At 41.8% G+C, this 24,422-nt stretch overlaps 1 protein-coding gene across 1 annotated transcript in view; it reads left to right on the top strand.

Annotated features, from left to right (window-relative positions):
- The window catches only part of LOC147032500 (gephyrin-like), a 194,093-nt gene that overhangs the window by 6,499 nt on the left and 163,172 nt on the right, over positions 1 to 24,422 (top strand). Inside the window, exon 2 of the mRNA XM_085870185.1 lies at positions 17,707 to 17,749. Coding sequence (XP_085726311.1) covers positions 17,707 to 17,749 — 43 coding nt within the window. The remainder of the gene's footprint in view (positions 1 to 17,706; positions 17,750 to 24,422) is intronic.

The raw sequence follows: 24,422 nt of genomic DNA, 5'->3' as shown, positions 1-24,422 counted from the left end.
TTTTTAACACTTCAGGACTGGTCTCCAAAATCCATTCACCTGGGAAATTGGAAATCAGCCAGCATCACAGCATTACATAAAAGGGTGCAAAAACGAATCCCCTTAACTACAGCCCAATTGGCTGACTGTACTTCCAGTCATCAGCAAGGTTGTGGAATCCATCATCACAGTTGACATAAAATCATTCCTTTTCTCTACCAGCCTCATCTCAGATCATCAATTTGGATTCAGACCGAGTCACTTCAGCTTGGACATGCTGCTTCTATTCTCCCAACAATGGTGGAGATCCTCAATGTCAGACATGAGATCAGAGCCGTCTTTCTGGACAAATGTCGAGCTTTTGATACAGTCTGGCATCCTGCTCTGCTGTCCAAACTGTCTGCCTATGGAATCCAAGGCCAACTCCACACTTGAATTCCTGATTTCCTCCACTCTCATAGACAACGTATGGCTCTCAAGGGAACCCTTTCATCTCCTCTCCCTGTCAAAGCTGGAGTACCCCAAGGCAGTGTTATCGGCCCCATATTATTCCTAATCTTCATTAATGATCTCACTGACTCTAGAAAATCCTCTTTATCTCTTTGCTAATGACTCCACTCTCTGCCGTGACATCTCTCATTCTTCTGACAGACAGGCAGCAGCCTCTTTCCTCTCCTCGGACCTTGACAAAATCACAAACTGGTCAAACACAATTTTGCTGATGTATCCATTTTGTCCACCTTATGCGTTCTCCCTTCCCTCTCATGGTTAGCTGCATTCTCTGTTTATCCATCTCCGTCTACTTTCTCCCTCCGCCCTGCTATGGTCTTTCCACTTTCTCAAGCTGTTCCCTTTGTTATGTTGTGTCCCGATTTGTTCTGCGTAATCGCTCTTTCACGAGCTGAGACCATGCAAAGAAATAATAATAATAATAAAATAAAAAAACATTGCCCCGACATTTGCGGCATTTTTCAGGAACGTATCGCCCATGAGTAGCGGGTTCCAACAGTATTGTTACATGGAAAGGGGGGAGGGGGATCCATTGCTGGATTGTATTAAGAATAGTATGGTCCTTATAGTCCAGGAGCAAGGACCTGAAAAAATGAAATCGTTCAACACTCCCTACAGAAAAGGTTTGACTTGACAGAGTGGTAGAATAGACCCTATAGAACACCTCCCGGGAGCATGTGGTTTGAAATTGTGGTATCGTTAAAATTCTACAGGCCATTATACATACCAAGGGTACTTACCAAGAGGGTCACTGTGGGCTCGCAAAATTTAGGGGAGGGGTAACGTAAACGTGAATATCTTTGTCGAGACTCAACCAATTTTCAATAATGAGGTATCATTGGCTTCGTATTATAATTCTCTTTCAGAATATGTACAGAAATGTCGATATTCATTCAACTGTACAACCACAAGAGGTAAAAATCACAAACAAATCAAATGTTATGAGCTTTTTTAATATTTTCGGCATCTTTTAGAGCATACTAAGTTGTCAAGTCAAACTTTTCTGTAGGGAGTGTTGAACAATTGAATTTTTCACACGTTCATGCTGCTGGACTAAAAATGCTGTGTTGGTCTATTTTTTATGAAATTCTAATGGACTAGATAATTTCAAAAATAAAGTTTTTAAATGTCATGTAAATAATGATGGTAAAAGAAGCTGTGGGTTAACATAGTTGCTTTAGAGTGTCATTCCAGATTGAACATCTGAAAGAATCCTACTAACCAACTGAAGCAATGGCCAGTTCAGAGAGTCAGGCAGTAGTGCAACTTTTACCTGTAAAGAGACAGAAGTTAACTAACTTTCACAAGTGCATAATTTGTCAGATGGACTCAAACGAGACACTGAGGAAAGCCCGAGATACCTCCATACAGACACTTGTTGCAGCACTGGAACTCCGATGAGATGAAGTATACGAACGTTTAAAATCAGATTTTGACAGTTTGGCAACCGCGGATGTTAAATGGCACTCAAATTGCTAGTGGTGTCAAATTGCTGCTGGTGTCAAATCCGACACCAGCAGAAGAATGTAAGATTGGCACACAATCTGAAACAAGTTTGACGGAGACCTCCAGGGTATCCAGATCCCAGTCAGCGTCCACTGACTGGACTATGTGCCTCTTCTGCAAGAAGAAAACACACAGAAGGGTAAAGGAGATGACCATGGTCAGAACTTTCCAAGCCTGTGAAACTATTGTGCAAGCAGCGACCGCAAATGGCGATGAGGACATGTTACGGACTACTGGTGCTGTCAGTAACGATCGAGTGGCAGCGGAAGCTAGATACCACAGAGCTTGCCATGCCTCATACATCAGCAAAGCTAATCTGCAGTATGCTGGCTTCCATGAAGGGAGACACGAAACTTGTTATGATACGGCATTCAAGCAATTGGCTGAAGATATCTCTGCTGACCTGAATGGTGGGAAGGTCTTTGATATGACAATTCTTCTGGACAGATACAATCATTTTCTGCGCAGACAGGGAGTGGCAGTCGACAGCTACACTACCCAGCGACTCAAACTTTGACTAAAGAAACACTTTGGAGATGACATTGTCGTCCATAAGCCATATGATCTTAGTAAGTCCGAGCTTTTGTACTCAAGCTCCATGTCCCTTCAAGATGTCATCAACTCTGCCTATCAGTGTAACACCGCAACAGCCACGGGTGTACCAAGAAAACAGCCCACAACAGCGATGGATGTTTGTGACAGGGTGAGTCTGCTGTACCGCACTGCGAAACTCATCAAGTCGGAGATCAATGAATGCCAAGGCATATCAGTCCGACCACCTCATATCATGGATCTAACCCTGACAAAATCCAAATCTGTGATACCAGACAGTCTTTACTGGCTACTATGCTGGGTTATTGCCAAACCAGAAAAGGAAGATAAAGATGAGTTTTCAGCACCAGAATGTAGCAACTCATCAAATGAAAGACGTGTTTTGATGCTTGCTCAGGATGTTGTACACTGTGCGACTCATGCTAGAACGAACATGCCCAAGCATGTGGCCCTGGGAATTGCAGTTCGCCATATCACGAGGTCAAAACAGCTCATTACCATGCTGAGCAGAATGGGCCACTGTGACTCCTACGATGATGCTGAGGCAACCGACACAAGCCTTACACAGGAGATCCTAGCCAAGAGCGACATCTTTGGTATGGTATTGCCATCAAACATCTCCCCAGGCGTCTTTGTCCAGATGGCAGCAGACAATAATGACATGACTGAAGAGACTCTTGATGGAAAGAGGACAACTCATGCCACTACAGTAGTCCTCTATCAACGAGGGCACTTTGGTCCAGTCCCCGAACTGAGGGTCTATTCAGACCAGACAAAAAGGAAACGGACACTTGAATCCACTGGGATGTGCCAATCCATCAGAGAGTACAGTGCATACGGAAAGCGGCCTTCTGTTACTAGTTTCTCTGGGAAGATACAAGCTGAGTGGTTCAAATGCTCTGAAAGCTTGCATTCGGCAGCCTGTAAGTTGGATCTTGCTTGGGCATTGATAAGGATGACACCAATGAAGCTGTTTGAGGTGGAGCTCATCGCCACAGAAAAACAAAGTACCCAGCTGGAGTGGATTCAATGCTGTGGTACACTCCTGTGTTCCCGTTCGCACAAACATTGGCTACTGCCCTATGATCGATGGTTCCCCTACAGAGTTCAGCACCGTCTACACAGTTATGAAGAATGTGCAGTCCATGATGGCAAGCCTTGGCCAGAATGACAGCGTTATTACATTTGACCTTGCTATATATGTGAAGGCCAAAGAGATTCAGTGGCGCCTACAAGAAGAGTTTGAAGACATGGTGATACGCATCGGAGGCTTCCACATTGCAACAAATTATTTGGCTGTGCTGGGTAAAAAGTATCAGATGTCACGCATCGAGGATATCTATCTCTCTCTCTCTCTCTCTCTCTCTCTCTCTCTCTCTCTCTCTCTCTCTCTCTCTCTCTCTCTCTCTCTCTCTCTCTCTCTCTCTCTCTCTCTCTCTCTCTCTCTCTCTCTCTCTCTCTCTCTCTGAGCTCTCTTTCTCTCTCTTTCCTCTCTTTCCTCTCTTTCCTCTCTTTCCTCTCTTTCCTCTCTTTCCTCTCTTTCCTCTCTTTCCTCTCTTTCCTCTCTTTCCTCTCTTTCCTCTCTTTCCTCTCTTTCCTCTCTTTCCTCTCTTTCCTCTCTTTCCTCTCTTTCCTCTCTTTCCTCTCTTTCCTCTCTTTCCTCTCTTTCCTCTCTTTCCTCTCTTTCCTCTCTTTCCTCTCTTTCTTCTCTTTCCTCTCTTTTCTCTCTTTCCTCTCTTTCCTCTCTTTCCTCTCTTTCCTCTCTTTCCTCTCTTTCCTCTCTTTCCTCTCTTTCCTCTCTTTCCTCTCTTTCCTCTCTTTCCTCTCTTTCCTCTCTTTCCTCTCTTTCCTCTCTTTCCTCTCTTTCCTCTCTTTCCTCTCTTTCCTCTCTTTCCTCTCTTTCCTCTCTTTCCTCTCTTTCCTCTCTTTCCTCTCTTTCCTCTCTTTCCTCTCTTTCCTCTCTTTCCTCTCTTTCCTCTCTTTCCTCTCTTTCCTCTCTTTCCTCTCTTTCCTCTCTTTCCTCTCTTTCCTCTCTTTCCTCTCTTTCCTCTCTTTCCTCTCTTTCCTCTCTTTCCTCTCTTTCCTCTCTTTCCTCTCTTTCCTCTCTTTCCTCTCTTTCCTCTCTTTCCTCTCTTTCCTCTCTTTCCTCTCTTTCCTCTCTTTCCTCTCTTTCCTCTCTTTCCTCTCTTTCCTCTCTTTCCTCTCTTTCCTCTCTTTCCTCTCTTTCCTCTCTTTCCTCTCTTTCCTCTCTTTCCTCTCTTTCCTCTCTTTCCTCTCTTTCCTCTCTTTCCTCTCTTTCCTCTCTTTCCTCTCTTTCCTCTCTTTCCTCTCTTTCCTCTCTTTCCTCTCTTTCCTCTCTTTCCTCTCTTTCCTCTCTTTCCTCTCTTTCCTCTCTTTCCTCTCTTTCCTCTCTTTCCTCTCTTTCCTCTCTTTCCTCTCTTTCCTCTCTTTCCTCTCTTTCCTCTCTTTCCTCTCTTTCCTCTCTTTCCTCTCTTTCCTCTCTTTCCTCTCTTTCCTCTCTTTCCTCTCTTTCCTCTCTTTCCTCTCTTTCCTCTCTTTCCTCTCTTTCCTCTCTTTCCTCTCTTTCCTCTCTTTCCTCTCTTTCCTCTCTTTCCTCTCTTTCCTCTCTTTCCTCTCTTTCCTCTCTTTCCTCTCTTTCCTCTCTTTCCTCTCTTTCCTCTCTTTCCTCTCTTTCCTCTCTTTCCTCTCTTTCCTCTCTTTCCTCTCTTTCCTCTCTTTCCTCTCTTTCCTCTCTTTCCTCTCTTTCCTCTCTTTCCTCTCTTTCCTCTCTTTCCTCTCTTTCCTCTCTTTCCTCTCTTTCCTCTCTTTCCTCTCTTTCCTCTCTTTCCTCTCTTTCCTCTCTTTCCTCTCTTTCCTCTCTCTCCGCTCTTTCCTCTCTTTCCTCCCTTCCCTCTCTTTCCTCTCTTTCCTCTCTTTCCTCTCTTTCCTCTCTTTCCTCTCTTTCCTCTCTTTCCTCTCTTTCCTCTCTTTCCTCTCTTTCCTCTCTTTCCTCTCTTTCCTCTCTTTCCTCTCTTTCCTCTCTTTCCTCTCTTTCCTCTCTTTCCTCTCTTTCCTCTCTTTCCTCTCTTTCCTCTCTTTCCTCTCTTTCCTCTCTTTCCTCTCTTTCCTCTCTTTCCTCTCTTTCCTCTCTTTCCTCTCTTTCCTCTCTTTCCTCTCTTTCCTCTCTTTCCTCTCTTTCCTCTCTTTCCTCTCTTTCCTCTCTTTCCTCTCTTTCCTCTCTTTCCTCTCTTTCCTCTCTTTCCTCTCTTTCCTCTCTTTCCTCTCTTTCCTCTCTTTCCTCTCTTTCCTCTCTTTCCTCTCTTTCCTCTCTTTCCTCTCTTTCCTCTCTTTCCTCTCTTTCCTCTCTTTCCTCTCTTTCCTCTCTTTCCTCTCTTTCCTCTCTTTCCTCTCTTTCCTCTCTTTCCTCTCTTTCCTCTCTTTCCTCTCTTTCCTCTCTTTCCTCTCTTTCCTCTCTTTCCTCTCTTTCCTCTCTTTCCTCTCTTTCCTCTCTTTCCTCTCTTTCCTCTCTTTCCTCTCTTTCCTCTCTTTCCTCTCTTTCCTCTCTTTCCTCTCTTTCCTCTCTTTCCTCTCTTTCCTCTCTTTCCTCTCTTTCCTCTCTTTCCTCTCTTTCCTCTCTTTCCTCTCTTTCCTCTCTTTCCTCTCTTTCCTCTCTTTCCTCTCTTTCCTCTCTTTCCTCTCTTTCCTCTCTTTCCTCTCTCTCTTTCCTCTCTTTCCTCTCTTTCCTCTCTTTCCTCTCTTTCCTCTCTTTCCTCTCTTTCCTCTCTTTCCTCTCTTTCCTCTCTTTCCTCTCTTTCCTCTCTTTCCTCTCTTTCCTCTCTTTCCTCTCTTTCTCTCTTTTCTCTCTTTTCTCTCTTTTCTCTCTTCCTCTTTCTCTCTTCCTCTTTCTCTCTTCCTCTTTCTCTCTTCCTCTTTCTCTCTTCCTCTTTCTCTCTTCCTCTTTCTCTCTTCCTCTTTCTCTCTTCCTCTTTCTCTCTTCCTCTTTCTCTCTTCCTCTTTCTCTCTTCCTCTCTCTCTCTTCCTCTCTCTCTCTTCCTCTCTCTCTCTTCCTCTCTCTCTCTTCCTCTCTCTCTCTTCCTCTCTCTCTCTTCCTTTCTCTTTCTCTCTCTTTCTCTTTCTCTCTTTCTCTCTTTCTCTCTTTCTCTCTTTCTCTCTTTCTCTCTTTCTCTCTTTCTCTCTTTCTCTCTTTCTCTCTTTCTCTCTTTCTCTCTTTCTCTCTTCCTCTCTTCCTCTCTTCCTCTCTTCCTCTCTTCCTCTCTTCCTCTCTTCCTCTCTTCCTCTCTTCCTCTCTTCCTCTCTTCCTCTCTTCCTCTCTTTCTCTCTTTCTCTCTTTCTCTCTTTCTCTCTTTCTCTCTTTCTCTCTTTCTCTCTTTCTCTCTTCCTCTTTCTCTCTTCCTCTTTCTCTCTTCCTCTTTCTCTCTTCCTCTTTCTCTCTTCCTCTTTCTCTCTTCCTCTTTCTCTCTTCCTCTTTCTCTCTTCCTCTTTCTCTCTTCCTCTCTCTCTCTTCCTCTCTCTCTTTCTTTCTCTCTCTCTTTCTCTCTCTCTTTCTCTCTCTCTTTCTCTCTTTCTCTCTCTCTTTCTCTCTTTCTCTCTTTCTCTCTCTCTCTTTCTCTCTCTCTCTCTTTCTCTCTCTCTTTCTCTCTTTCTCTCTCTCTTTCTCTCTTTCTCTCTCTCTTTCTCTCTTTCTCTCTCTAAGCCTGGTGTTGGCTTAGTGGTAAGGGTGGTGGCTTGGGATCCCAGGGTCCTGAGTTCAAGTCCCGTTGGCTGCTGAATTAACACCAGGGGGTTGACTCAGCCTGTCATCCTTCTGAGGTCGGCGAAGTGAGTACCAGTGTACTGGTCCCGGTGTATGCCCCGGTTAGAATAGGTGTACCATATCCCTGTGTGTCGTAAGAGGCGACCAGGGTTGGCGTCAGGAAGGGCATCCGGCCATAAAACATTGCCTCAAGAAAAAGCCTAACCTCTGCACACCAGGGAAAAATGGCTGTAAAAACGGTCATTTTTTTTTTCTCTCTCTCTCTCTCTCTCTCTCTCTCTCTCTCTCTCTCTCTCTCTCTCTCTCTCTCTCTTTCTCTCTCTCTCTCTCTCTCTCTCTCTCTCTCTCTCTTTCTCTCTCTCTTTCTCTCTCCCTGATGGCCAGTCGCTCTGTGTGTAAGTGTCATGGAGGCGTGTTGGTGTGTGTGCTAACTCTGTGTTGTCCCCTTGTGCTCTCTTGTCCACCTTACCCAGCTGTGCAGCGTTTTCTTCCCCCACCCCTCCTCTTGTGCCCCCATTTCCCGAGTTTGAGGGAGGGAGAGAAGAGCATTTACAGCGGTATTCAGTACGTTTGTTGTGCTTTGGGCGGTGGCTGTGCCGATCTACTGTTGTGCATTATTAGGTTATCGCGTTAATTTATTTATTTACTTACTTATTTTGGATGCATTATACCTTTTCCTTTCGTTTAAATTATTCTTGTTTTCTCATGACCCGTTGAAGTTTGAACGGTGTTCGCTTATTTTTTTTTATATATATCCGGCTAATGAAGAGTCATGGCAGGTGAAAGTTTGCGGTACGCTTCCTTTCAAGCGCTAACCAGGAAACATGGCTTTGTTTGTATTCCTCCGTCAGAGATCAACATGGAGAAGTTAATTGTTGGGGTCGGTTAGATTATCGGGATTGAGAATGTTAAGACGGTTTCCCGTATGAACAAAAATATTGTTTTTTCGTTGCTCAAGTCGTCGAGCGCGGACTTTTCTTTGATCTCGATATTTATGTTCCGTTTTCCCCTCTGGATACTCTTGCAAAAAAGGTTGTGATTTCAAATTTACCACCTTTCCTAAAAGGTGATCAGATTGTATCCCAGTTAAAATGATACGGTACAGTTGTGTCCCCATTAACAATGATTCCGTTTCGTAGTCGGAATGATAATTTGAAACACATCATGTCGTTTTGTCGAATTGTTTATATGATTTTACTGCCAGGTGTTTCAGGGTTTCAGGCAATCCCTCCCTTTAAAATCGAGGGACATACAATCGGGCCCAAAAGTTTGCATTCACTTGAGCAGAACACAGTTGACTTCCATTAATACCACTTTTCTTTATCTATACCTCATTTATACAATAACTTTTGTACTTTCGATGATTTTATTCACATTTTAATGCATGATGTGACAAAAATAGCAGGTCAAAAGTTTACATACAGCACACTCTAATATTGTCTTATACTTTGTTGCAGAGCCTTTAACCTTTCGAACTTCAGTCAGTCTTGCAGGATAACCATCAATCAGCTTCTTACAATTCTCTGAAGGAATTTTAACCCATTCTTCTTGACAGTGTTGGTAGAGTTCAGTCAAATTGGTGGGTTTCCTCTTTTGCGCTCTCTTTTTCAATTCCGTCCACAAATTCTCTCTTGGATTTAAGTCTGGGCTTTGAGCTGGCCATTCCAAAACATCAACCTTGTTCTGCTGAAGCTATCCAGCAACCAACTTGGAAGTATGCTTTGGGTCGTTGTCATGTTGGAAGGTCCAGTGACGTCCAAGGTTCAGCTTTCGAGCGGACTATTTCAGGTTCCCTTGGAGAATTTCCAAGTCGTCTTTCTTCTTCATGGTGCCATCTATCTTATACAGTGCTCCTGGACCACTGGCAGCAAAATATCCCCATAGCATGATGCTGCCACCACCATGCTTCACCGTGGGTATTGTGTTCTTCGGTTTGAAGGCCTCTCTCTTCCCTCGCCAGACATACTATTGGTCATTGTGGCCGAAAAGTTCCATCTTGGTTTCATCAGACCAAAGGACACTCTGCCAGAAGCCTCTATCTTTGTCCTTGTGCTTTCTTACATATTTCAGCCTGGCTTCGCAGTGGCGTTTTTGAAGGAGGGGCTTTCTTCGTGCCCTGCAGCCTCTTAGTCCGTTTCGGTGCAGAACCCTCTGGATGGTGGACAGTGACACCTTCGTCCCTGGAGCCTCCAATTCTTGGCACAGGTGTTTCTTGGTAGTCTTGGGGTTGAAGCCCACCTTTCTGACCAATGCCCTCTCATCGGTTGGTGTCAACTTGGACTTCCGGCCTGATCTTGGTTGTCCCTAGGTCCCTATACTTCAACACAATCGTCTGAACAGATGACCGTGGCACTTCTAGTTGCCGAGATATGGCCCCGAGAGAAGTTCCTGACTTGTGCAACTGGATAATGCTCTTCCTCAGGTCTTGAGAGTATTCTTTTGCCTTCCCCTTGCTGGCTCAAGTGGAAATAGGGCCTGAATAGGACACCTCGGCCCTTTATACAGCCATGGGAGCACGAGCTGACCTATTACATAACAATTATAATCAGCAGCGAGTGGGGGACACAATACAAGTGATAGAAGGCCATTTCAGAACATTCTAGGCTTTTCGAAAGCCAATCATGCAGCAAGTCACCTTGGTGTATATAAACTTTTGACCCGCTATTTTTGTGACATCATGAATTAAACTGTGAATAAAATCATCCAAAGTACAAAAGTTGCAGAAACCCTTGATGGAAACAAGGGAGAATGGTTGAAATTGTTCTCAGAATGGAAAGAATTATGATTATTGCAGAGAAAAGAGGTATAAATGGAAGTCAACTGTATTCTGCTAAAGTGTATGCAAACTTTTGGGCCCGACTGTACTTATATGGGATATGCAAACACAGAAACCCTTGTGTGTTATAGTTGTGGTAAATTCAGCCATGTTAAAAGATCGTGTCCCAAAGACATGCCGAATAAAACTGTTAATGAAGGCTCCTCACCTCAACAACTCCCCGTCCCAGATAATGCTACCATTAGAGAAGCAGAAGCTTTCCATGAAGCACCTGCTCCTACTCTGATTAATAAAATTACAAAAAGATCTCTTTCCCTTTCTCAAAACACCGCTGAGCCTGGATCGAAAATCCTCATTGCTTCAGCGGCTCCTCGCTCCTTTGCACAGGTGGTTGTGGGGACTTGCCCCACAACACAGGCCCCATGTGTTTCGGTTTCACCAGTTGATTCCTCGTCTGAACCACCTGGTATCTCTAAAATGTCTTATAACGACGCTAATGCTTCCCTCCCCCCTCCACCTCTTTCTCCCCTTCCTCCCCTCCTTCCCCCCTTTGCTCTTCTCTCCCTCCCCCTCCCCTTGCCGCTCCTGCCTCTTCTTCTTCCTTCCTTCCCTGCTCCCCCTCCCCCTCCCTCCCTGGTTTGCAACCTCCAACTATTACTACCAGTCCCCCCCCAGACTGGACTTACCCCCTCCATACTCTCTGAGTCATCTCAACCTTGTAGTGCTCCTGTTAAAGATAGCGACATCGCCATCACGATCGTTAATGACACACCCAAGGAAGTAACCACTGAGAGTGTTCCTCTTTGGTCCCTCCTCCTGAATTAACTATGGAGATTGAGCAAATGGCTGAAGGCCCTGAGGAAAATGAGGAATATGATTCAGACGGTTTCTCTTCTCTGGGTTTCTCTTCTCTGACGTCGAGTGCTTTTGGCGAGGAGCTCCCCCCAGATAGTAGTCTCGATGATACTTTAATCTCTATTTCTGATATCTTAGATTTTTTACATAAAAATACACATAAGAAGCGACAAGATCTAAATTACTTTATCCTCAACTTGCATGCTTTTGTCCAGAAAGCACAAATAATTGTTAAGAACCCAGAAGTTGCTGCCATTTCCAGCACTTCTTGCAAAAAGACTGAAAAAATATATTCTTAAAGCAAGGAAGCACTTGAATGCATAAAAACTTCTTGATTATGATTATAGCAAGTTTAAATATAAACGGAGGACGTAATCCTCTACGTAAAGTCCAAACGATGCAGCTCATTAATAATGTAAAGGTAGATATTCTTCTTTTACAAGAAACTCGGGCGACTGCGAGTTACGTGGCAGACTGGAGGCTGAAGTTGAAAGGCACTTGGTTTTTAGTAACACAGCCTCCGTGAGTGCGGATGTTGCTTTTTATATTTCTCCACGTCTTCCCATCTCCTCTCTTGTTTTTAAAGAAATTATACCTGGATATTTAGCTGTAATTGATTTTATATATAACTACCAGCGGATTTTAATTGTCAATGTTTATGCCCCAAGTGAAAGTACAGTCAGGACAGCTTTCTTCACTGAATCCTTCACTTTCCTTAATCATCTCACTCCCGATACCCTATTGTGTTTAGGTGGTGATTTTAATTGTACATTAGATCCAGTCAGAGATCGGAACAGCCCTGAACCTCACCCAGCTACTGCTTGGCCTTTGTCCACACTCTTGTTACAACATGATCTTGGTGATGTTTGGCGACTACAGCATGGGAACGTTCAACAATTTACTTGGTGCCGTTGCTTGTTAAATAACCTGTCACTTGCAAGGCTTGATAAATTTTACATTGGTCTCTCTTTTTTAAACCGTGTAAGTTTTACTGACATCACTCCCTCTGGATTTTCTGATCATTTTTTAATTAAAATGCGTCTTTCTTTTCCTAGTCCTCAGAGGAATACTTCTCATTGGTCTTTTAACACCTCTCTTTTAAATGATTCCTTTTTTTATCTTCTTTTTAAAAAATTTGGCTTCGAATTCCAGAATCACGGAACGATTTTACCAATCTTTGTCAATGGTGGGATTATATAAAAGCACAAATCCAAGTCTTCTGTCAGCAAAATAGGAATAACTTCACCAATGTAAAGCAAGCTAGGATAAGTATTTTAAAGAATGAAATTCTCATTTTACAAGATAGCACGACTATTATTGATAAGGATGTACGATGCCAGTGGCTTTATGACAAACAAAGCCCTATTGAATTATTTAATTAAAGAAGATGTTCTCGGAGTGCTAACCCGACTTAGAGTGAAAGGTCTGTCGACTTCAGAAACTTGCTGTAAAGACATTTTTAACTTTGAAAAAACTACAAAGTCTAATCCAGTGGTCCCCAACCTTTTGATCCCATGGGCCACATTCACTACTCCCAAAGATGTTGGGAGCCAGAAAAAAATTGATGCATTTTCTTGAGAAACTTGATATTGTCACACAACGTTTGTGTTGAGAAATCGATACAACGTTTGGGTTTATTGGTGTATTGTTTTTTTAATTAATAAATTTTATATGTATTCGATCGATCGATTGTTCACGCACTGTTATTCTGAACAAATTTCCGTTTGGGGTGTACTTAATTTTAAATACTGCCGCAAGATAAAATCAAATTGAATTGATTCCTCCCGGCGGTAAGCGGCAGTGGCCGACAGCGGTATTGTGTAAACCCCTTTAAAATTGCTACATGGAAATGTGTTTTGATTGGAAAGTCCTCGTGGGCCGCAGTATAGGACTCTGCGGGCCGCATGCGACCCACGGGCCGCATGTTGGGGACCAATGGTCTAATCGTCCATCACTTGAACGTAAGCTTAACAGTGAACAAGTTATTGAAAACAATGCTCAGCTGAAGTGTTTTATTCGGGATTTTTACAAGAATGTTTTTACCACAAAGAAAAGTAATGAACGAGCAATGTCTGATTTTACCCAAAATCTACCACAATTGCAAGAATCGCAACAACACTCTTTAGAACAAGATTTTACTGCAGATGAACTTTTAATAGCTCTTAATGATCTTCATGATCATAAAGCACCTGGCTTTGATGGTTTACCTGTTGAATTTTCTAAAAATTTTGGGATTTGCTTGGACCAACACTTTTAGATGTTTTTATGTTTTGTTTACAAGATGGTTTGTTACCTTTTAGTTGTCGCTGTGCAGTCGTGTGCCTTATCCCGAAGAAAGGAGATCTCCAGACCTTGCAGAATTGGAGGCCTATTTCTCTGCTTTGTGCGGATTACAAAATCTTTTTCAAGGCCCTTGTAAATCGTGTAAAGCCTTTTCTTCGCTTTTGAATTCATTTTGATCAATCTTTTTGAATTCCAAATCGGTCTATTCATGATAATATTTTTTTTAATTCGTGACTTGTGGGATGTCTGTGCTTTTCAAAAGCAGAATGCTGGCTTGTTTTTACTTGACCAATAGAAAGCTTTCGATTCTATTAGCCATTAATATGTATTTTACACCTTAAAACAGTTTGGTTTTGTGGCAACTTTTATATCCCATGTCTCATTGTTGTACAAGTGCATGGCTCACAAAGTGGGTATGCTGTGGTATGTTTGTGGGAAATTCCACATCAAACTATTATGAGGTACTTAGACAAACCATAAATGGTCAGAAATGAAAGTGGACATCTTGGGGAACCTGTAGAAACCGGCAATATCATACTCGCCATTTCCCTGTTTTATTAAAGATGAATTAAAGCAACAGATATGGGTATTGTAACCTTAGAAATGTAACAGTTTGATTGGTAAAAATTTTATTTTGCTGTATGTTTCTGATGTGACAGTTATTTTGAGTGTGGTGACTCAGAATGTGAACTTTGGTGTCTCTTTTATGTTTTGATAATGTTCTGTCTCCCTATTCGGGTTTTCTGGCATCTACCCTATCTGATGAAATAATGGATTCGTACATGACGCTTCGTTTTCACTGCATCGAGAAAAAGGAGTCCAGTGTTGATAATGTTTCTTACGATTTTTATTCCAAATCTCCCTTAATTTCTTGGAAATATGACAGTCTAACGGCAGAAAAATATTGATCAAAATTGTGATCAGAAAAATAAAATTCAGACCGCAAGTAATCCCGTCTAGATTTTCGTGTCAGTCCCGTTATATACGAATCATCATTTCTCGTCGGACGCAAATAGCGCTAGCATTAGAAAATCTTGCCATCTTGCAAACTTCCCCGATTGATGGATATAATAGGCACTTGCAAACGTGTCAGCACATTTCCATTCGCCGTCGAGCGCAGCGTTTATCTTCGTGTCTGTGTCTTTGCGAGAGCCGTAAACTACGAATACAGCGTGAGGACGCCGAGCCGAACGAGGTGACTCGCATTTGTCTGATAATTCTTCATTTTAACCAACGCGAGAATTTTTTGGTGCTTCGTGAGGATCCGAGAGGTAAGAATTATGTTTTTCTTTTCATGTTTAAGGTGATTATTTTCAAAAGTTCGAAAGAAATAGATTCGATTTTAATGTTATTTTTCGCTTACAAGTGTGGCTTTCTTTGCTACTGAACTCTGTGTTTTCTTCGTAATTTATAACATCGGACTCTCTCAAAATGTGTTGTTTTTTTTTCTTTTTCCTGTCACATATTGAGCCTGTTTAAAAAGGCAGAATAAAAATTTTCTGTTTCTTATCCCAAAATATAATATTTACGTTGTTTTTTTCATCTCATTCCGTACATAACGCTGACACCAAGCTCGAAATTCGAACATGTATTTACAGTGTTTTATATATTCAGTGGTAACTTTAAAAGCAGACGTGCTGCAGGTCTAAAAATTTAGATTTTGCTATTTGAATACATGCAGATTAACATAATGGGTTGCATTTCATGTTTCCCTAAACTTTTTTTTGCCCTTTATGTAACAGTATGTGTACCCACTTTTTTGAGCCATGCACATAATAATGTTTTTAGCATCATTAAAGTTAATAATAGCCTGTGTGCACCATTGATGGTTGGAAGAGGAGTCCGTCGAGGGTGTCCATTATCTGGCATTCTCTACTCCCTCTATATTGAACCCCTCCTCATTTGCCTTCGTGCTAGTCTACCAGACTTTCCTGTAATGCCAAATAAAAGGCCAATTGTTATCTCAGCATATGCTGATGATGTGTGTGTCGTGGTGCGTACTCGTGATGATGTCACCATGTTATTAAATGACTTTGGAAAGTTCTCTTCAGCTTGCACAACTACAATAAATTGGAGCAAATGTAAAGCTCTATGGATTGGCAATACCCCGGCTGTTGGTTTGCCTCATCTTCCCAGAAATTTGCAGTGGGAGAAGGAAGGCATCCGCTATCTCGGTGTATAAATTGGCACCCCAGCTTTTATGGCTAAGAACTGGTTAAATACAGTGAACAAAATTGATAATAGACTAGAGAAGTGGAGAGGAATATTACTTACCTTGTCGTGCAGAAGTCGTGCCCTCGTGATCAATAACCTGTTGGCTTCCTTGTGGCACAAAATTATTGCCCTGCACCCTCCTGAAGCATTGCTGCTGACAATCCAGAAACATCTGCTTGATTTTTTCTGGGGTGGCAAACATTGGGTCAAGCCTGAAGTCCTTTACCTTCCATTGGCAGATGGTGGCCATGGTCTTATTGACATTCTCAGCCGACTGATGGCCTTTCGAGTCGCCACTGTCCACCGCTTTCTTTTTTCTGCATCACTGCCATGGCGCCCCACTGCCAACCATTTGCTGATAATGGCTGGCATGCTCGACTTCAATCAGGAACTTTTTCTCATGGACTTGCAACATGTGGACATCTCTCCATTGCCTTTGTTTTACCAAGACTTGTTGCAAGCCTGGCAGCCTCTTGTAGTGCACCGAGATATGGCTCACTACAACATCAACAACTTTGTCGACGAGCCTATCTTCTACAATGCAATTTTTCTGAACATACCTCGATCACGTGCTTACATATAATGCTTCATAAACTCCGGTATATGTCTCATATGAGATCTGCGGAACGAGAACAAAACATGGCACTCAGTCGGGCATATTGCGACTACCGTTGGAATGCGCTCTTTCAGAACTGTTTCCCAGCTGTTGTGTTTAACATCACTGGCATTAACAGAAACGGTGATCCTGTCTTCCTCTCCACTTCCTCGTGTTGCTAAAAAGTGCCCGTACAACCTTTGTGTCACCATATGGCATCCTAATGTGTGCAAAGATAGTTTTGGATCCCGATAGAAGGGCACGTTGCCTCCGGGGTCCACTCTGTTCCCACAATGGGCTGCCATGTATGTCCCACCGATTATAAAGTGGACTGGTGATATCTCTTGGAGAATTGTTCACATGATTTTACCTATGAATGTTTTATTACATCATTTTAATGTTTTTAATTCTGTTTTGTGTCCCTTTTGTATGGCCTCTTTAGATTTATATCATGCCTATGTTGACTGTGCAAGACTGACCTCACTTTTTACCCTTTTTATCACAATTGTACTGTCATATGAAAATTGTATTTTCTTAACGTACTTTTATTTTTAGATTACCGTTAAATTCCAAAAGTCATGTTGAATCTGCTCTTGCCAATTTTATAATAGCTGAAGGGAAATTAGCAATCTATAAGACAAGGAAAGCCAAACTAATTGCAACCCTGATGCTGATTACAAGGTTTTGACTGTTTTTAAGGCCCTTGCCGTGGCCAGATTACGTGCAGAATTTTATTTTCACCAAAATATTAATAACCTTGAACTGTTTAAGCAGAAATAGTATCACAGGAATGCTTTGTGTAAAGTGGACCACAATGATCTTATCATTACATTTTAGCTGTGTACTTGACCCTTTTATTTTGTCTTGTTTGTATGTTTATGTATAACTGTTTTTTTTTTCTAAGTTTGTATAAATAAAGGGACACAAAAGTCTCTGTCTCTGTCTGTCTGTCTGTCTGTCTGTCTGTCTGTCTGTCTGTCTCTCTCTCTCTCTCTCTCTCTGTCTCTGTCTCTCTGTCTCTCTCTCTCTCTCTCTCTCTCTCTCTCTCTCTCTCTCTCTCTCTCTCTCTCTCTCTCTCTCTCTCTGTCTCTCTGTCTCTCTGTCTCTCTGTCTCTCTGTCTCTCTGTCTCTCTGTCTCTGTGTCTCTGTCTCTCTGTCTCTCTGTCTCTCTGTCTCTCTGTCTCTCTGTCTCTCTGTCTCTCTGTCTCTCTGTCTCTCTGTCTCTCTGTCTCTCTGTCTCTCTGCTGTGTGATGCTTGTTTGTCTTTCGAAGACATTGTTGTTGACGGTGGTTGTGTCAGCCTCATGAGACAATGATCCAGAACATCTCTTGCTTGTCATTACACTGGAAGGCATGAATCAGATCATGGTTCATGTTGTTTTTAAAATTTCAGGAAAAGAATTGTAATCAGAAAAACACATTTTGCTAAAAGCAATGAATCCAACAAGGCACCATCAAGCTAAATAAGACTGTCAAAAGACAAAAGCTCAGTCTTCGTGTTCCAGCCAAGGGGCGGCCTTCATCATGGACCATTCGTTTTATGATGTTGTGTGAGGTTGCATTGTATCATCACATTTAATTTTGTCTTTCACAGGGGATGATAAATTTGCTGAATAGTTTTCATTAGAAATTATAATTATTGTTATTATTACTTCTTTTTAGGTGCAGTCTCGTTGCAGCAGCAAGGAAAACATCTTGAGAGCAAGTGAGTCACTCTGGATGTGAGGTGGTGATTATAACTAACACATTCAAATGAATTATCACAATGGATATAGTTCCACAGATTTGATTCAGAATAAAGTGGATAGGCTTGGTGGCTGAGATTTGGAGTAAGATGTAATCTTCATTGTCAAGGATGTGGGTAAGATATAAGGTAACATAGGAATTAGTCATTCAATCTTCCAAATCCATTTTGTTGCGATCATGATGTCAATGACGAGTCATGAGCACTTATGGCTGACAATATACCCTAGACAAGTCACTATGCCATTGTGGTATGCTACAGGAGCAGCTCTCAACCTGATTAAATATTTCAAAGGTGACCCCATTGCCAACACACAGCCAACGCTTTCTGAAAGGCACCATGGGATTTTTAGCATCCACAAGCAACTGCTATAAAATTGGACAGCTGGCTTAACATCCCATCTGAAGGGACAGCACACTCTACGAAGCAATACTTTGCATGCAAAGCACCTGTGCAGCAGCTTCTAAACAAATCCTATCCCAATCGGTGGTGATACACAGGCTAGACCGTTTGAAGGCGAGTACAATTCTTCTGAACTACCTTGGCAGCCCTAACAATGAAATACTGGGATAAAAGGTCAACGTGTCTATCATTTGCTCCATTTCTGTTGTATATTTGAAATACGCATGCATTATTTCATTGGTGGTAATATGTGTTACATCAATCAGCAGGCCATGATTTATTTTTCAGCCTGCCAACTTTATAGATTTACAAGTTTCTTTGCAAAATGCAAAACACCGCAATGGTGCCAAATCACTGCTAAAATACAAGCCTGGTGTTGACTTTGCAGATAGGGTGGTGGCTTGGGATCCTAGAGCGGTTAGAGTGGTGGTTTGGTGATCCTAGGGTCCTGAGTTTGAGCCCCGTTGGCTGCTGAATTAATACACCGGGGGGTTGACACAGCCTGTCATCCTTCTGAGGTTGGTGAAATAAGCACCAGTGTACTGGTAATAGGGGCACTGCATCAGCGGTATAGCTGTGCCACTAACCAATGATGCAACCAGCAGTCAAAAAGGCTGTACATGATCGGTATTGCTAAAATTAAATTAAAGTTTGGCTGCAGCTGATGTCGTCACAAAATTTTAATTTTCAATCTTTTGGGGTTTTTTTTGTTTTTTCAAGTAATCTTTTGAGGAGTATTTCTCATTGCTAGGGGGTCAAACTTATATTTGGTCGTTTTGAATTATTTTCTTCATATCGAAGAAGTCGATAAAATGTTTAAAAGTCTCCGTGACATTTTTATGTTTTTGTATATCTGAGAAAATGTAAAAGCTGTTTGGAAAAAATGGTGTACAATGTGTGTTCTGAGTTTATCATATATACGGTGTGAGGTGTGCAATGTGTGTTCTGGGTTTAACATGTACAGTGTGTGATGTACAATGTCAAAACTGCTCATTTTGCTGGCATCATGAATCGTCATACGAATGCAATCATGAGCTGTCATTCTCAGTGACGTTGGGACCAAGTGTGGCTGTGGAACACCCACTTGACAACAACCACATAATTCATACTCATCCACTTCATTGTAGCTCTTCATGTGTGAAAGGAGACAGTGGATGAGTTCTTTCACAAAGTGATTGAGGTATATGTTAAGGTCACTTGGCCCATAATGCCTGTGCTATATCCACATCTCTGCTTTCCCACCAAATTACACAAAGCTAACACCAAGCAGATAATTCAACAAGGTTACTGACACACAATGGCCTATTCTTTTCTTAAATATCCCTGATTCGAAATTGATGTTGCTAGAGGTCAATAGCCAGATAACATTTGGACAACTTTCAAACACTTTCATAAATTTAATTTGAGTGAGCAAGTGTTGGAAACTATGCAACTTTTAATATTTCAGAATCTAAAATTTTAGACATGAACACGAGACTTTAATTTATGAGCACAAGTAGTGTAGTGGCCAGGGCTGAAAAGGGGCTCTAATTTAGGAGATACCCCTACCGGAGGAATAACAAGCTGAAACCGGTCTCATTTGAACCGTATGGATGTCTAGTTTTTGAAAACTGAGATTGTAGTTGTTGAAATTCTGCACAACATGGTGAATTAACCCCTTGAGTGCGGGAACATAAGAGAAAATGGCCATTTTCAATAATTCATTATTTACTTCAATAAGGATAAAATCCATGTGGAATGGTTGAATATTCAGGGTATTTCTATGTATTGGACATGTTTTAAGATATTTCAGGGGGGTTTAGGCTCCTCTGGGGGTTAAGGACCCACAAAATATCCCCAATTTTGGCAGTTTTTGTGCAATTTTTGCAAAAACTTGTACGTTTTCTCTTATTAAATGCCCAATATATGTTTTAAAAATGCCAAATTGGATTATGTTCATCAGGCAGGGTGTCTCATTAAATAATATGTCAGTTAAACTATGATAGAATGTTCACAACCAGGTAAATTAACCCTTTCTCTGGCATGTGCAAGGTTCGAGTGAAAATTCTCATTTTTCTAAAATCGGCATCTTTTATGCAAAAATGTAGTGTTATCATGGAAAGCTTTGGAAAATATCAGGGTTACTATTAGAAATTGATATTATGCAAGGTATTTCATGGACTTTTATGCTGCCAAGGGGTAAAAGACCCCTGGAATACCTCCAAATCGGCATTTTTTTTTTACTAATTTTATGCCACAATTGCCTCTTTTTTCGCATGATATTGTCATTACATGTTGTAATAGTCCCGAGTCTGATTTGATGAACCAGTCAGATTGTCTCATGAATGAAATTGCAGTTGAACCTGGATAAAAAGATTCACACCTTTGATAAAATCTATTCAATATGTTCATATTGTTGCACAGTGAAACCCTCTCATGAATCTTTCAAGACTGATCACATCTGAAATCAGCTGGCCATGCATCTAAATATCGAAAACAGTGTCTATCTCTGTTGCATTTTCATTTTCCTATTGTATGACATTGCTGTGATTGTTGCAGTCAGTGCAGCTGCACATGTCAATACACTCCAGTCCTGCAAGGACACAAGGGCACATCCTCCCGTTTTCACAGTTTTTGTCAGTGCAGTAGAGGTGTGTTAAGTCTCAAACCTCAGCTGGAGCGGAATCTTGAGTATACATAGTCTGGGTAATTCCACCACCTTCACAAGCGGACCAGCCATGACCAACTGGTGATATCAACGGTGGGTTAGCAACATGGCTGTTGCACCAAATCTTAGTTTGATACTTGGCCCATAGGATGTGCTGCTTGAATGCATCCTCGGTTGGGGGAAGCATAGATGCTGGCTTGTCTGTGGTCGTGGCCAAATGGAGATGTAGATCATTCAATGAATCCAAGTCTTTGCCTTTTTTGCCATACATCAGAAGCACAAATTTCCGTGACAGTGGAACACGTGTCTATATCAGCCTCATGAAATCCTTTCATATCTGACAATGCTTGTGCATTCTTGATCAGTGTAGAATAAGCTGTTCGCTTCCCAATTCTGTTGAAAGAACATGTGGTGTCACACCCAATGATAGCGTGTATGGCAGGGAGACACTCACAAACAGTCGGTCCTAACTGAGTAACTATCTCATGGACTGAATGTATCTCTCCTTTCTGGAATGCCCAGTGTACATGTATACCTTGTCAGCCAGCTGTTTTCTACTAGAATAGTAGATAAACAGTACCAGGACATCCGTGTCATCACAGTGAACAATGACACTTGAATGGTCATGTGAGAGACTGATGGTATGGAGGATTATCCTAGTATCGGCTTCCTCCTGTGTACTCTGAAGAGAGTCAATGGATGAGATTCCAAGCAGTTGTACTTCTTTCACCAGCTTGCCATCACCGAAACCACCCGCCAGAATAATTGATTTCTCATTTGGTAATTGTTCGTAATTGTCCAATATATGTTGAGAGATGAAGTTTGCTAGGCTGGACTTTGTTGCCTCCACTTTTCAGAAACTGGCGGTAGTTTGGAACCTGTCTGCCTCCTTGAATCTGGTATGTTAGTACCATGTTGTTGGCACCCCTCCGCTGCCTTTCGGATGATTTGATTGATGTCTCGACATCACAGCGATTAAAGATTACTGTAATGCTACTGATATCCAATGAAGGATTCCTGAAAAGTCATAATAGTCGTTTCTGAACTATTGTAGCTAAATCTTGGAATGTTGTGAAGTGATTTTCATCCAAACTCTGAATCATAGCCATCCCATCAATTATGTATGCGGATGATGTGGGTTCAGGTATTGCCGAGATTTGTGGCAGCTCTGCTGGAACATCCGCACAATTTGCCTCAAGCTTCTTGGTAAGGTCAGCTTTTGCAGTTTTCCTCATCGACCCATCTTCATGAAAGAGTGCTGGTGGCACGGCGGCCAGTTCGTAACAAAGTATCTTCCTCAAATCGACATTACAACTCTCTGAGACAGCCAATAGCCACCTGAACAACACCTCAGTATCAATGATCAGCTTTTGGTGCTTGCCATTGATGAGTGCCTTCTTCATATCTGAAAATGTCAACACAGTTTCTTTCTTCAAGGGGTCCCAGAAACTCTTTGAATGTTCGGTCCCAATTCTTTCTTGACCAAGTCCTCATAGGCTGCTTTTCCTTTTTCTGGAATACACTTCAGAGAATTCTCAACTTCTTGAGATGCCATTTGACCGGTGGTGATGTTTAGAAGCTATTCTGGTACCTCATCTAGATTAAACGGATTTTGACACTAGCTGACAATGTATTCTTTCATATTCTTCAGATTGTTTTTGTCCTCGTTCATGCGTGCATTTCCAAGCTCCTTCTGAAGCTTTGCTTTTGAACCAGATTGGAAAAGGTCTTTGAAAGACTCCGATTATTCGCCAGTGGCATGTCGTGTCATCAGCCAGCGCAGAAGTGCCCCTTTACGAAGGGTGAAGCAGATGATGCCTCCTCGACTCTTCTCTTCTTGATTTATAGTTTGCTCCAGGGCTTGGTCAGTTGGCACACAATTAAATGTTCTATGTGGGGATCTTCGCATAACAAATCCACCTTGCATCATGTGTTCATACATTCTTGGCTGAGTTTGTTCCAACTGCTTCATCTTTGCAATATACGCTGGAGTGTAGCGAGCATAGTTGATGTATCCTGAAGCACATAGTTTCATTAATCCTTTGATCTTGTACTATGAGAACATCTTTGGTTTTCTTTTTAAGATCCTACCTGTTCAATAGGCCTAATTTGACCAATACAATGAGTGATGATCCTCTTCTTGAGGTCAGTGTCTTGAAGTTGATAAGAAGATTTGACATGTTTGAGCCATGCATGACAGAGGCACAGGTGTCATGATGCCAAAAACAAAAGATCAGCAGTGGCAACGCCACCTTTGGTGTCTTGGTTTAACTTATAATATCATCATGGGAGAAAATTCCAACTGTCATTATCATTATTAATTGTATTTATTTACAGTACATTTGCTACATGTGGGGGTATTTTGGGTTCCTTTTAATCCCCTGCTCAGGACAAACTGCACAGAATATCTCAAAACGTATGAAATACCATCGAAAATTACAATGTAATGAGTTTGGCTGGAAATCGTTTAAAAAATGCCAAATTAGTGGTATTCCAGAGGGTCTTTTACCCCTTGGCAGCATAAAAGTCCATGAAATACCTTGCATAACATCAATTTCTAATAGTAACCCTGATATTTTCCATAGTTTTCCATGACAACAGTTCATTTTTCCATAAAAGATGCCGATTTTAGATAAATGAGAATTTTCACTCGAACTGCGCACATGTCAGAGAAAGGGTTACTTTACCTGGTTGTGAACATTCTGTCATCGTTTAACTGACATATTCTTTAATGAGACACCCTGCCTGATGAAAATAATAAAATTTGGCACTTTGAAAACATGTATTGGGAATTTAATAAGATACAACGTAGAAGTTTTTGCTAAAATTGCGCAAAAACTGCCAAAATTTGGGGTATTTTGTCGGTCCTTAACCCTGTTAAAGCCCTGTCACACCTTGACGTTTTAGCCAGCGTATGGCAACGTATCAAAATGTATCTAAAACGCTGGCATACGCTGAACTATTGTATTTTTTTTCCAGTTTTGGGCGTATAATAACGAGTTAGACGTATGCATAACGTATTAATAAAGTACACAGTACGTTTCGATAACATAGATAACTTATACCAACGAATGCTTAGCGTGTTGTCGGCGTTCACAACTAATGCCCAACGATAGTCTAACTTATGCATTGCACGCGTCAGAGTATCGCCGCCGATCATATGGTACAGTCTATTAAAAGGCTGCCGCTCGACGATTCAAATCCTAACCGCACTCGACATCGAAGTGTCAACATCACCGTCATGCCGAAGAAAAAAAAAAGCATGGAGTCTGGAATACTGACGGGTTCCGCTGAAACCCATTTTTATATACCAATTCCCCTAAACGCTGCTAATACGCCATTATACGGTAGCTGTAAGTTAGAAACACGTTCAGTAAGTTCTGTGGTCGTCCGGAAGACGTCAAATCCGTCTACATATGTCAATATGCGTTGGAGATACGTTACACATAGGTTCAAAGCACGTTACTCATAGGTTAGAAATGTTTCGGGTACGCTAGACATTACCTCGACGTATTTCGACTGATGAGTAACTTACAAGTAACGTGTGTCGACGTGTGTCAACGATCGCATAACGTGCCTACAACT

Source organism: Eptatretus burgeri, chromosome 2, assembly GCF_056783735.1.
Source record: "Eptatretus burgeri isolate ZD-2024b chromosome 2, Ebu_testis_v1, whole genome shotgun sequence".
In the NCBI taxonomy this organism is placed as follows: Eukaryota; Metazoa; Chordata; class Myxini; order Myxiniformes; family Myxinidae; genus Eptatretus; species Eptatretus burgeri.
This window is presented reverse-complemented; position numbering and strand designations above follow the sequence as displayed.